Genomic DNA, 14,278 nt, shown 5'->3' with positions numbered 1-14,278 from the left:
AAACGTAGTCCCATTTCCAACTTTTCTTCCTCATGTGCATCACTTTCAACACAGCAATCTTTGACAGCTGAACTTATGAAAGAGTTGGTATTTGGCCCACATGAATGCAATGTAGTCAGTAGTTTACTTTCATAACTACAGAGTAAAGAGAATTTAATGTGGTAGTTGAAGACGTTAAGCCAGGCTTCACCTTCTGAACCAGTTTTTTCTCTGTTAATTCATAGCTTTAGGACTTTATGGTTGACCTAGCTAAAAAAAATAATTGCAAGAGAGTCAGTCTTTTGAAACTGAGGGCACTGGCTCCACTGCCTCACCCCAAAACATCAACCTTGACATTAAAAGTTTCAAGAAGTTACCGATAACTTTTTCTGGAAGTGACAGCTTTATGCACATATATTATCTTTTAACCGAGGCCCAACACAGACACAGACTGTCTAGTTCTTTACTCTTAAAGTCCATGTCCTCTTCAGTCTACACCCATCAAACTGAATACTCCCCGGTACCATATCCCAAACTGATGCTATTTCCCAAATTGTTCTGGCAACTTTTTGAACTATGAATATTTAGCTCATTTGCTAATGTCTGATCATGTTTTAACCACTCCCTAAGCATACAGGCTCACAGAATTAAACCCTTTTTTATGTGAAAAAAAAAAAAGAAAAAAAAGAAAAAAGAAATACAACCTGCCCCAGTTAACCCCCTCCTCGCTAAGATTCCTCAATCCTTTTTTCTTCTCAACAGGCTTATGTAAGAGCCCCATGGAAATACACTGCTCTGCAATCACCGCAGAGGAAACAATCTGCCTGATTTGTCCCAGCAGCTGGAAAAGATGAAAGCTAGAGCGGCAATGGGACCTTCAGTACACCAGATAACAGAGAATTTGGACTCTTACCAGAGGTTAATGTTGTTACAGGAGCACTGACACCGACGTTACCCTGTGGAATTTCAGTTTCTGAAACAAACACACACAAAAAAAAGAGAAACGTTAGTTTAGTCATCATCTGGATCTATTTAGCATGACACAGGTGTACAAGGCAGAGAGCAGCATGGGACCTCATTGGAAATCAAGTCCAGAAGCTTGGTAGCAGAAACAACCCAGTCATACAACTCTGCTTGCAACCTCTACAAGCTGTATCCTCAGGCTCTTGGCTTTGCCCTCGCTGCTCCAATATGAAGCATCTACTACAGCCTCCCTCCTTGGGCCACAGGTTGCTTTTTTAACAAGTGTTAGCATCTCTTAAGAGTGGTGTGGAGAACACTGGAGCAACTGAAGGGTTTTGATCTCCTCCTTGAGTACCACCACGGTTGCTCTGAGCCTTCAGGGTGGAGGGTTAACAAAAATAACTAGTTGCAGGCGTGAGCACCCAGTCTCTTGTCCTAGAGCAGGAAAACTGCTGCTGTAAGCAATTAAATGTCATTAGTAGTTCCCTGGCTAATGACAACACTTCAGGAGGGGTCTTCAGCATCAAAGCAATCCCTGTATGTGAGGGTAAGAGGAGAATTCACAGAACGTGGTTCAGGAAGCACCAGGTTGAGCAACGATTGATTTTCTACGTTACCCTCCGGGCAGTGCTCCAGCTCCAGGGATTTTATTATTGCAATAAATGATGGCACTTTGAAAAATCCTAGGTCAAGTTAACAGATGAAAATCTCCAGTATTACAAAACAGACAAAAAAATCATCATAAAAAATCATCATAACAAAAGCAAAACAATTTCTAGACCTCCTGGCTGTGCAGAAAAAAAAAAATATATATATATTTTTTTTTTTATATATATATAAAAAAGAGAGAGAGAGAGAGAGAGAGAGATGTGCCAGGACACATCTTTGTCCCTTCATGGGCTTCCCCAAGCAGCCTTGCTTGGGGAGCCTCCCTAAACATCGAACATTTTTCCGTTCTCATAAGATCCGGTGACAAAGCTCAGGTCGTGTAATTCCCCGTGCCACAAGGCCACAGCACGAAAACAGAATGTTTTTTCCACAGTGCCTACATTTCATAGGGTTTGTTGTAACATCTCCCAGCAACCACGATGTCTAACACCAGCTAAACGCACCGGTCGCCCAATTAGCTCGCGCCCTAAGTCGGCAAAACTTTGCAGAAAGCCCATTGTAATACGTTCATTATTCATCCTTTAAAGACGTTCCAGTTAATAACCATGTCGATGGGCTGGGATTTCCTCAAAACTAAAAAAAAAATAAAAAATAAAAGTGAGAAATTAAGTCGCAGTTTTGTTATGAATCACGAGTTGCTGATTTTATCCCAGTCTAGAGATAAACTAAGATAAATTGGATTAGCAGAGTAGAATAAAGTGGAGTTTTATGAATTAATTGTTGCCTTAAAATGATGGATAATTAAGTACACTTTAAAAACAAGTTGAAAGCAGCATGCAAAAATGCTTAAAACTAGCCAAGATTTTGGGAGAATTGGTTGATTAAAAGCAGCGATACAGCTGGTGGCTTATTATGCTCTTATTTGCAATGTTAAGTTGTGACTAAAGAGGGATGGGGGGGGCACAGAAGAAGGAGATGAAAAGAGATTGAGAACAAAACTCTGACCTACTATAGGCTGATGAAAAAAGAGAGGAAAAAAAAGATTTGTTTTTCTGTTCGTGTCAGATTGACTGCTGTGTAAGATGAAGGACAACCAACCAAAGCTACAACTGTTTTGGGCAAATTTCGATGCAGTGATTCCTCTGATATGAGAGAGCCACTCCGCCGTGGGAGTACGCAAAATCTATTTGGCAATGGTTCCTTCACACAAACCTATTTTTCGGCCAAAATAGCGTGGATGAGCTGGGGTGCAGCATCCCTGTGCCTGGAGAACACGCCTGGAGCCGGGAGGTGCTAAGGCACGACACTGGGCTGAATGAAGGAGGGTGCTGGTGGTGCTGCCAGGTGGGAGATCCGCAAAGAAAAGGAAAAACACGTCTAAAAGTAGACAGAGTGAGAAGTCAGAAGGGCAAGAAAGATAACAGGATGGGAAGAAGATGAGAGGTCTGGGCAGGAAGGCCCAGAGACAGGGAGACAATAAGGGGAGCAGGGAAAGATTTGAATGAATGAAGAAGAGCAGATAAGCATTTGACCCCTGGCCATGAGGCCAAAATGAGAAAAGAGAAACTAAATTATTTTTTCTCTTCCTTTCAGGTTCACAGGATGTGCCTTTATTGTCTTCCCTGGCTCGGATTTAAATGGTTCATTTGTACTAAAATTAAAACAATAGTAAATTCAATTGTATCTGATCTTCAGGCATGATTTAAGAACCATCCAACTAAAACACTAAATGAAGTTTCTTTCTTTAAAAATTCCACTGGAATCCCTGAGTTCAGCCAGAACTGACCGACAGCCACAGTTGTCCTAAAACTGCAAGTTTTTGATGTAGGCTTCAATCTCCAAGCCTGGAGCTCTCACCATCTCTTCCCTCCCTCTATCTCATTATTTTAAACTTTACACCGGGAAGACTGAGATAAGAGGGTTTTGACCTTGTGTTAATTAGGTGCCTGCTACTGCTGCAGTCAAGACAGAAAAAAAAAAAAAAAGGCAGAGAGGACTGCATGATACTACACCAGCAGCTCTGTTTGTGTGTTACAGACTAGCACAGAGCACTGAGTGAGTTTAAAACACCACATACAACAGCTAATACAGAAGTGAATGCCAAAAAAAAAAAAAAAAAGTAAAGTGTAAACATATTTAGAGATAGATGGATTGCTCAATATATATCTTGATTTTATTTACTATAGGAATTAATGAATGCTGGCCACTTCAGTATCAGTATCTGATTTTGAAAATAAATGATTTTTACTGGAAAAGAAACTATAAGCACAGAAATGGTGAAATGGCCCCTCTTTAACTTGACTTTTAACTTTTAAACATTTTTTAGCTTGACCTTGCAGTAGGCAGGCAGGAGGATATGCTGCTATTGAACCCCCTCCATGCAGATGAGCCCTGGCGAGGCCACAGCTGAAGCACTCGGTGCACCTCAGGGAGCATGCTGAGAGAGGAGCATGAATGCCTGGAGGTGGGGGTGTTACAGAGGACCACAAAAGTCATCAGGAGGCTAGAAATAAAAAAAAATAATAATAAAATAATAATAAAAAAAAGACTTTTCCAGAAAGCAAACAATAATCCTCATCTCTTCATTCTTTTACCTGGTATTTCCCCGGGCCTGGCGTGGTTCTCGCACTTCTTATTTCTCTTTCCACTCTTACCCATTTCTCTTTCCTCCTTTGCTGCCTTCTACCCTAAATCTTGAGATAGATTTCTTTCTTCTTTTGTAATGAATTTTTTTTGTGTCATCCTCCAAAGAAAAAAAGTGCTTTGCCCAAACGAGTAGCTCATCTTCTGCCAACCATCCATTGCACAAACACCACAGCCAAAACAAGTTTTGGGTACTGCTCAACCCCTCCAAACAGACTCAAGTGCATCTAAATGTATTAATTTGGGGGTCAAACTTAGGCTTTAATTCTTGGTTTACCACAAGGCCTTCAACACGGGCCTTCTATCTGGTTCAGCAGCTACACGGTTTGGGGCTTTCCTCCTCAGGAATGTCCAGGGGTTCAGACCGAGTACTGCAAGTGGTTTTTAGGAATCCTGGGCACATCTTCCTGCACATTTCAGGGTAGTGTTCTGCCAAGATACACCAAAAGTGTCCCCATTTTCCAATCAATTCTGTCCTAGAGCCCTACAAGCTGCATCACACAGTGGCACCACGTGCTATCATTAAAGGAGTTCTGCAAGAAACGGGGAGATCTGCAGTTCAAGATTTCAGCTGCATTTGTGGATCTTCCTGAACAGACAGCAAGAACGTGGATGCAAGCCTCAAGGTTTGCATTTACAGCTTCTTCAGTATTTGGCTTTGTTTGGAGCACGCACTCAGTGCAGAGTCAAGCCTCCAAAAACACTGCAGAAAGCTGTAACCGAGGACAGCGCAAGGAAAGGGATTCATTTCCAGTAACTGCTGTTATTTCAGTCCTCCCTCAGCGTTTCTGGAAATTATTTTAACTCCACTAGATGCAGTCCAACCCCCACTCAAATGGCACAAATAAGAGCTACCCAGTACCAAGAGAAACGCATTGCCAGGAAAATTGCAGGTTCAGGTCGGGCACGGGTTTATGAACAGAGAATTTTACCTGCTCTGTTTGTATAAATCCTAAGAAGAGTCCTCCCTGCAGTACTTCCAAATTTATCAGAAGTAAGATTGAAGTTAAGAAGTTAAGATTGAAATTAGGACACAAAACTTCCCCCACATCAAACAACAGCGCTGAATTGTGGCCATGGGTTAGTTGTGGGTTGTTATACATGTAAATGGCTAGTCCATGCTATAAATTTTAACTAAAAGAAAACAGCAAGCAGAGATTTTAGCAGAAACGTAGGTGCTTCCAAAACACAAAACCTTCCCTTGGAAGAGATTTAGGGGCGATTTTAACAGTATGGTTTGAAGACATCAATTCAATCATTCCTATTCAGTGCCATTAAGACCAAGATTAAGAAAACCTATAACTTAAACATTCAAGAATTAAAAACAAATATTAAAAACACAGAAAATGCGAACCTGTGGAAATGTTTTTTTTTAAAAGTAATTAATTTGGTATAGCTAATTCCCTTTTCATATACACAGCTCTTCATGACTCATACCTCACATCTTTCCCCTATGGCCGTGTCAGCTATTTTTTCTGTAGGAATTCCGGTTCTGATGCAATCCAGGGGATGGCCAGAGCCGGTAACAGTGTGCGACAAAGGTGGTCTTCAATTTAACAAAACCATTTGCAAATTTTGTGAAATTGAAGTAAGCCCTGAGAAAAATGCACAGCCTTCATGGCTTTTTATTTCTTCGGTGTGTTAAAGCAATACACGACACAGGACGTGTTTGTAAAGGTACCTGCACACAACCATCCCCACCACAACAGCGCCTGGTGAAGGAAAAGCCGTGTCCCTGATGACGGCCTTATGCTGGATCACCAACAGCACAACGCTGCCCCAAGTCGGGCTTGCTGCTGACCCCTGGGCTGCAGGCTGGTATGGCCGGCTGGCAGCAAGACCACAGGAGAGGAAGGAAAGGGAGGGAGCGGCCACAATTTCTCCCACCGGGAACAGGACGAAGGCAGGAAACGAAACTTTGGTGCCGGCACTGCCCCGGTGCTCCTCCGCTCCCCCGAATGAGGCACCAAGCACGACCCAGCACCAAGCTGTGGCTACGCCGTGGTGGCAGGGGTCTGACTGAGCGCCCCCGTGTTTCACCTAGCACCTGTAATCCAAACACACCCAGCTTTACCTCCCCAAACACGCAGCCACCAAACTCCGCTCCAGTTTCATCTCATCGCTTCTTCTATAAGCTCAGCAGAACTGCAGGCTCCCAGCCTGTTTGCACTCCATAAAGTAATAACTGTGCTCAGCGTGATCACCAGCACCCCAGCCAGCCTTGGACAAAGGCTCCAAGCTCCGTGCCTCTCTTTATTTAAACCTGTTAAACCTATTTAGTAGGTTTTAATTAAACTCTTTAAAGCTATTTAAACCACCAGATTGTCACCCTTTGATGGCGATACGCTTGCCTGTCCGTGTGCGAGATAAAAGGTAGGAGTTCCTAGGGGTTGTGTTACAGGATGAAAACCCAGCTGCCACCCCCCTTGCGTTAGTCATGCCAAATCAATTTGAAAACGTCTTTAATGGGCGCAGTTTTATGTAAGAAAGAGCTTTTTGCACGTTGTGCATTGCTGAGGAGAGAAGGAAAATGGATAAAAGGAGAGAGCAGGAGCGTCGGTGCGAGCCACCCCCGCCCAGAGAGCGGAGAGCAAGTGATGTTGTCCTCTGGGCAATGCTCACGGTGCTTTTTCCTTATCATGCTATCTGCAAACCTATTTTTGTTTTCCAGAACAGAGCGTGCTTGGGCAGAGCAGATGTCAAAGAGCACGAGGGGAAGCTGAGCCCAGGTCAACAGGCAGCTCTCCTTTGTGATGTGCCGGTGGTGCGGCCATCGGAAAAGCCACGGCTCCGTGGTTTCTTAGCCCTGTGCTAAGATCCCAGCTCATCCCCAGCAGCGTGACTAATGGTGTAATTCAGGAACTGAAAATGCCTCTGCTGCCACGGACTCATTTTTAGCACATCCGGGCCCAGCCCATGCACTCGCTCCAGCCGCACCCGGTCCTGACAAAGGTCCAAAAACATCCGGAGCATCAAAAACCCATTCCTGTCAGAAAGCCCCTGTGGAAACTGGTGAGTTGCTTCAGCCACTAATGTAACTCCATGCTCAGCTGAGCCCTCCCTCACCTTTACCACAACGCCCAGCAGGCAGGCTGGGCGGTACCAGGTGTATGAAATACCCCAAAAGGAAAGGCCAAAATGGGGATGGGAGTACGGTCTCACAGGAGTCACATCACAGGCAAGGATGAAAGATGTGCTTCGGAAAGATCTGGTTTCTGTCAGTGGTGCACACACAGATGAGGAAGAGCCCTTCATCTGCAAGCACCTCACAAAGCTGACTGATAGAAATCCAAAATAACACGGGCATTCAATCTGATACGATCTGGATATGAAACCCAGTTGTTTTTCTCACGTGCTTTAGTTTCCAAAGCAGGACCTCAGAAATTAAGTTATTAGTAGGAGAACACCTGAGGCAGGGCTCAACACCAAGGACTTACGCTATCAAAGAGCATCAGGAACTGCAGCGGCAGCCCCTCCAGCGCCCACACCTACAACCAGCTTCCTGGTACAGCTTATTTGGGGTGCTCAGGCTTGTCCAAACTCTGGGTCCCAGTCAATGCACTGGGAAGTCACGGAGAGCTGGGAGCTGATCACCTCATGGTGTTGAACATCTGCAGGTGTCTCTTGCACTTTTGTGGGCAAATAGTGCAATTTAGTTCCCTCTGAAGATTATGATTATTGCAAATCATTGTGCGCTTCCTACTCAGATCCTTCTGGTCTTCTCCTTTGGCTTCCGTAAATAACCAACCCTCATTTTCCAGGATTTGCCCTTGAAAATGATGCTTTCTGCCAGTTCACGGAAAGGCAAGGTGAAAGCAGCTAGGGAGGATGCAGTGCACTACAAGGAAGCATTGCTGTAAGACAGTTTGTCTTACTTTGTCTTACTTGTGCACTAGTTCACAAGTCCAGCAGCACCGGGATGCACCAGCCACACGACTCCATTAGCACTGGGAGCAGCATGCAAGGGAAATGATGGGCTCCTCTGAAGCCACTGGAACCAGAGCAGATAAAATGGGCTGAGAACAGCAAATAAAAACAGTCCTGCACCGGGCAGCTCTCACCTCTAGTACCTGTGCTGTGCATTTCCCTCTCTGTCATCGGCACGTCTCATGGGTAGGGTTATTTGGCATTCATCTTCAATGAGTTCCTCCTCTTGTTATGTGCTGAAAACTACAGTGGTCACTTGTTCCAAGAGAAGCCCGCAGTATGGTAAATACATTGCTGCCTTCTGCACCACAGCAAAGACCTTCATAGACTGTAAGTACTTGCTCAAGTAAGAAAAAGCTTCCTAAAGTGAACCTGAAGCTGCTCTACTGTAGCAGCCTTACAGCCAAACATCTATCACTTCCAAAACCTGTGTGGTTTTTGGCAAGGCAGAGTTTAATTCTGCAGAATGCCCAAAAAGCTCCATAACTGAAAGAATTAAGCATTTTCCAGAAAGAAATTTCAACAGTCAGGTGCATAAATGAGTAAATTTTACCAAGTTGTATGCTGGCCCCAACTATTTCCTTCATCGTGCCACAGACTTCTGCCTTTATGACTGGCTGTAGATGTCAAGGTGAGATGAGTTTTGGATGGCTGGGTAGGAGTTTCAGAGCATCTAGGGCAGTATTTTGGCTGCTGGGGACCCTGAATAACAGTGGAAGATCAATCATGAATCCTGCCCAAAGCCACTGCTCATTCCCAGATGTGACACAGCTTAGAATCTGGGGTGAAAACACTTGAATTTTTCACTTTGTCAGAGCAATCCCCGACTTGTTCCCCATTTCATCTCGCAATGCTTGGTGGTGTTTTTGCTTCCACAGCCTTTGAATGAGTTCACACTGATATTTACCTCACCTATATTGGTGTGATATATAATCCATGCTGAGATGAGGACGGGTAATTCATCTATCAAAGAAAGATGACTTCAGAGTGTCCTCACACTGGGATAAACAACAGCTTGCATATTAACATTTAGAAGGTTATCAACGCTGTATTTCAAATAAAAGCCTAGGCTCGATGTTGAGAATGTGAAGAAGTGGGAAAACTAGTAAAAAAAAAAAAAAATACCCTGGTCACTGCAAATAATTATCATGCAATGAATACATGCCTCAACAAAATAGTGTGTTTAGAGGAAAATATTGCAAATTCTTGACCAGAAAGGTTAGTAAACATGCTGGCACTGTTTTCCTCAGACTAACTAAAATCCAAACCTTTTGCTTTTCTTATCAGTTTTTGCTTCAGTCACCAAGCCTGTCAAGCCCAAATATGATATTAATCTCCTGCTAAGGATTATGAAAGAAGAAATCTGCAGGAAGCACAAGCATCTCATTAATATAATCAGGGATTTAATTAATTTAACCCTAAAGTTTTGATTACACTGACATTCCTCAAACCAAGTACGACCCTGAGCACTCAAGGCATTAAGACAGCCTGGATGTGCTTTTTGAAATGATCATATATCTCGGAGAAGTCTTCAGAGAGCAAGGCTGGCGTAGTGCTCCTATCCTGGCAAAACGTTTAATTTCATTAGAGAGACAAGACGAGGCAGAAAGGTTGCAGCAGATAAATATGATGCATGACCACGTGCCACCAGCTCTGTGGTTTCAGCAACCTGAGACACGGTGCTATCTACAAGGCACAGCTAACACCCAGGTGCACGTAGTGCCACTAGAAAAAGAGATTAAGAGTTGTTGTAAAAATTCTCTGTTGATAAATAGACCAGGATTTTCACCTGTACCAGACAGAGCCCCCCATCATGAGCAATACAAATGATGCTGCTGTCCCCACGTGATTTTGGGGACTCACCTTTGGCCTGGCGTGTTAGCCTGGCTACCAAAGGGTACCAGTTAAAATTGCTCTCTTCCTCGGGTTGAAAGTTTCTTAAAGATTATTTTCATGTGTATTGTTGCAGGTTTTTCACACAGATCAGACAGATACAGAAGTGACTGGACACCGTAATCAAGGTCCTTTCCTGTTTAGGAAAACAAAACACAATATAAGCTTCAGTGGATCTTTTATCCTAACTTGTAAAAGACTGAAGATTAATAAGAAATTTTGGTTTTAAACCAGATGAAAGAAAAAGATAAATAAAAAAGAAAATAGGCTGGTAAGTTTTCAGATGAGACAACCATTTGTTGGTGCTGTTATATGGCATTATGCATCCTTAGGTCTGGAGCTGCAGGCAACATGCCCTTCAAATTCAGTTTCTATTTATTTTGGCTGCAAATCATCATCTCCTTATCAAGCAGGTATTAAGCCATCTGCTCCTAACCTCAGTAAATGCAGTAAACTTGCATTCGGGTGTGGGGCTAACATAAATGGTTTTCTTTTGTCCAGTAGCAAATACACCTTTAAAGCCCATTAGGCAAAATTGGCCCACCATGAGACAGCCCAAAGAAATGAAATAGATGTGGCAGCAGGGAGGAGGGGGGAAAAAAAGGAGGGATTGAAGGGAGGGAAAAAGTCTGTACCAGAACAAAAACTCGATTAAAGGCTACAATAAGCTCCAGCACTACAATTTGATTTCTGAGAAAGCTGGGCTTGCAAACTGCTAGGAGTGGTGGGAACATCCAAAAGGGTTTTTTTTTCCACAACAGGAAAACTCTCAAGACATTCAGAGTTTGGGTTCAAGCAAGCTAAAAGCACAAAAAGGCAGGTGGTTATCTAAACCCTATTGACGTTTCCCAAATTTTCAGAGATGAGAGCAATCCAACTATGAGAGCTGCATTGCTGGTGTCTCCCAGAGCACAGCCATGAATAATAACCCAGAGTGAGGGGAGACCACAAGCAAGTTTTAACTGCTCAGAAAGGTTAAGTTAGTGCTTAATTTTAAAATTTATTTCTTTAAAGGACTTGAAGACTTGTAAGCTGAGAGCACGGGAGGCAGGAAAGGGAAAGACTATCCATCTCCTCTAGTTAACATTGACAATAGCAGAGTTAGGGTGATTGCAAATGTATATGATCACTACAGGAACCCTGCTTTGGTGAAACATCCCCTCAGGCTATCATAAACCACAGTGTTGTAGGGCTGGGATGATGCCCCAGGTGCTACAGCAAGCCCCTAATGAGGAAAGGGTTGGGAAAGTGCCCCACTTCAGGTTGCTCCATGCTGTAATGGAGCAGCTCCAAATCATGGCATTTGGACCAGGCTCTCAATGCCAAGCCTTGCTCCCAAAAAAGTGAAAAGCACCCTGGTTTTATTTTGTAGTGAAGAACAGAGGGCAATATGCTGGAACTGAGAGCCCTGAGATGAGCATGAGGGAACTCCTACACTCAGCACATCATTTAGCTCTAAAAGGGTGGAGAAAAGCCTGGAGAGCTGAGGCAGGTTGTCAGGAGGTCATCAGCCTCCACATATACTGGAGGCTGGTCTCCAGTACATACTGGTCTGTACTGGCCTCCGGTAACTTGCTGGCAGAGGGCAGATCCCACCAAAAAGTAGGGACTCTGAGGATGCAAGATCCCAAGACGAGCTAGAAAACTACCAGAGTAGTAGTACTACTACTAGAAACACCCCTCTGCATGGTTTGGAAAAAAAAAAAAAAAAAAGCAGCAGGGAGAGACAGACAGCTTGTGTGCATTACATGATAAGGCTGCAAACCCACATTATTACTTGTCTTGGGAAACTTTGAAGACAGAGACAAACTACCCCAAAACCTGGCAGAGGGAGTATTAAAACTCTGGGGTGTGATTTGACCTTCTCTATATTTTACTGAGCTTAATATTAAAATACTAAAGGTGTTTCCAAGCAACCAGAGAAATGCCTTGCTGCTGTCTCCAGTGTTCAAAACAGAGAGCCTGAACACGCAGGAGGCTGATATCAGCCTCCTTGTGGTCTTCAGAGGATCAGAGCCTGTTGTTACAGCCCAGACATACAGAACACTGCAACGATCACAAATAGTGGAAATCCGAAGACTTTGGTCCAGCCTCATTTATCAGACAGTAAAACTGCTCCTGCTTTAACAGGTGATGCGTGGGAAAAGTCCAGGTAACCTGCTTTTAATTACTCATTTTTAGAGACGGCACAGAAAGACGGGAGCTTGACCCGATGATGCTCTTTTACTTGGGCAACGTAGACAGAGATACATAATCCAAGCACATATTCTTCATTTCCTAACGTAAATTTGCCAACAGAATTTCACTACCATGTTTACCTTTTGATAAAGCGTTTTCAAAAATACTTCTACAGAGCCAAAATTGTTCAGAGCAAACGTATCCTATGTGCAATTCGCTTATTCTCTGTCATCAGTTCTGCCCCATTCACATCACGCAGAGGAGGGGAAAACCCTTTTTAAAGGAAAGGTAGTGGAAAACCAACAAAATTCCTCCCACCCCGCATGCTGCCTTCTGATAAGCTCTATGGACTTCTGTGTTAAATATGCTCCTTTTGATCCAACTCCACTTCGCTTTTCAGAAGTTGTGAAATTAGAGGTTCAACAATGACAGGAAGGCTATTTTTACGAGGAGTAGCAGACAGGGAATAAATAGTACCTCAACACAGACTTTTGTGGCTTGTACTTACTTAACATAGTTTTAAAAGCAGTTCTTTCTCTGGCACAACGTTATTTTTAATCTCCTGTATTGATATTTCTTTTCAAAAAGCTGTGAGCCCAGGCTCACATAAACTACATCACAAAAGATGTGTCCAGATTTTACCACATAATCTAAGCAAAGGTTCATTAATTGATCACTTAACCTGGTATTTTACTTATTTATTTTTACTTCTGACTCATAAAATCATTTACAGGCAATCCATAGGCATTTATGGAAGCTCTGGTTCTGAGTGTGCACACCAGAGGACCAGCAAATTAAAGTGCAGATAAAAAGCAGATTTGACTTCAAATGCATCTTTTGACAAAGGTGATGATAGATTCTGGTCCTTATTACAGATTTTCTCACCCTCTCAGGATTTTCTAGCTAATTCCCCTTTAAAAGCATGATCTCCCAGGCCGATGAATAATGAAAACAGCAGTTCAATGACCATGTGAACACAGTGAAGCTTGATTACATCTGTGAATCTCAGAATCACTTAAAAAAAGATACTGCACTCAGTAAGCAACATTGCCCCCAGGCTTGCATCCCTCATGATCTGGCACTTGATAAATGCCTTAAGTCCCCCTATCTTTTTGGGGCAAACCCAAGCTTGTTTCTCAGAGACACCCCCAGCCAAACTTACTGCTGGCACAGAGCCAGGGACATCCATCAGGACGGGTCTGATTTCCAAATGCTCACAAAACCTGACAGACGTTTCAGTTTTCCCCTTAAAGCCCTCTCTCTCCAACAGATGCTTTAGTTCAATGAATAAAAAACAAAAAAAAAAAAACAAACAAAAAAAAAAAACACACAGAACAGAAAAGCTTTGTAAATACAGCTCTTTTAACTCCTCTCAGATAGAGGAGCTTCACGATGTCCAGAAAGAGGGCTGCAGCAAAAAGCACGATGGCAAGAAAGTTTTTCCTAGAACACAGCTCAACTAGAAGGTCCTAGCTAGGACCTTCTCCTCCTCCAGCACGCAGTCTTTCAATGACTACACCTCAAAAAAAAAAAAAAAAAAAAAAAGAAGAGAACACCCATCTAATGAAAGAAAAGCTTTGGCACACAAAACAGCCTGCTGAGCTGAAAACAGCCAAAAACTTACGTCCCAGGGTGCAGACGCAGAGCGCAGCTAGGAGAAGGCAGGCGGTCCTCAGGAGATTCATGCTTGGTGGTGGCGGTGTGGGCAGCGCCCTTGCACACAGCTGGGCAGGGAGTGCTCCCTCGCTCTGAGGCGGGCCTTAATTACTCCATGGAAAAAGGTGTGTAGAGCCTGTGCCTAGTCACTGCCCATTCCTGCTTATTTTGGGGACTTTGATAAAGAACAGGAGGAAACACAGCATACTCCCTCTGGGAGTTCAGCACGGAGGAGATTTATTGTTTCAGTCCTTACAGGAACTCCTTTTCTTTGGCAGCCGGCTGTGTTTTTGTTAATACATTATTTTGTTCTTCTTCGGCCAAGAGGTCAGGAAAGTTTCTCAACAGAGGCAGAACTTTCTTTAGAAGAGGCTATACATCACCGCCTTGCGTACTGCACCTGGGGGCACTGTCACAGGGGACATTTAGG

At 43.5% G+C, this 14,278-nt stretch overlaps 1 protein-coding gene across 7 annotated transcripts in view; it reads right to left on the bottom strand.

The window, feature by feature from the left end:
* Positions 1 to 13,977, bottom strand: part of EMCN (endomucin) — a 43,259-nt gene extending 29,282 nt beyond the window's left edge. For 4 of the 7 annotated variants that reach the window (XR_014317474.1, XR_014317475.1, XR_014317476.1 and 1 more), the window contains exons 1-2: positions 13,817 to 13,977; positions 893 to 952 (exon numbers count right to left, since the gene is read on the bottom strand). Coding sequence is in view for 1 of the 7 variants with exons in the window: in XM_082760210.1 (XP_082616336.1) it covers positions 893 to 952; positions 13,817 to 13,877 (121 nt within the window). In the remaining 6 variants the exon portion in view is untranslated. Of the gene's footprint in view, positions 1 to 892; positions 953 to 3,883; positions 4,201 to 9,984; positions 10,138 to 13,816 lie in introns of those variants that run through there. The other 3 variants (XM_082760210.1, XM_082760211.1, XM_082760212.1) reach the window with 3 other exon arrangements.
* Positions 13,978 to 14,278: the final 301 nt, after the last annotated feature.

Source organism: Aythya marila (assembly GCF_965140915.1).
Source record: "Aythya marila genome assembly, chromosome: 4".
Lineage (NCBI taxonomy): Eukaryota > Metazoa > Chordata > Aves > Anseriformes > Anatidae > Aythya > Aythya marila.
This window is presented reverse-complemented; position numbering and strand designations above follow the sequence as displayed.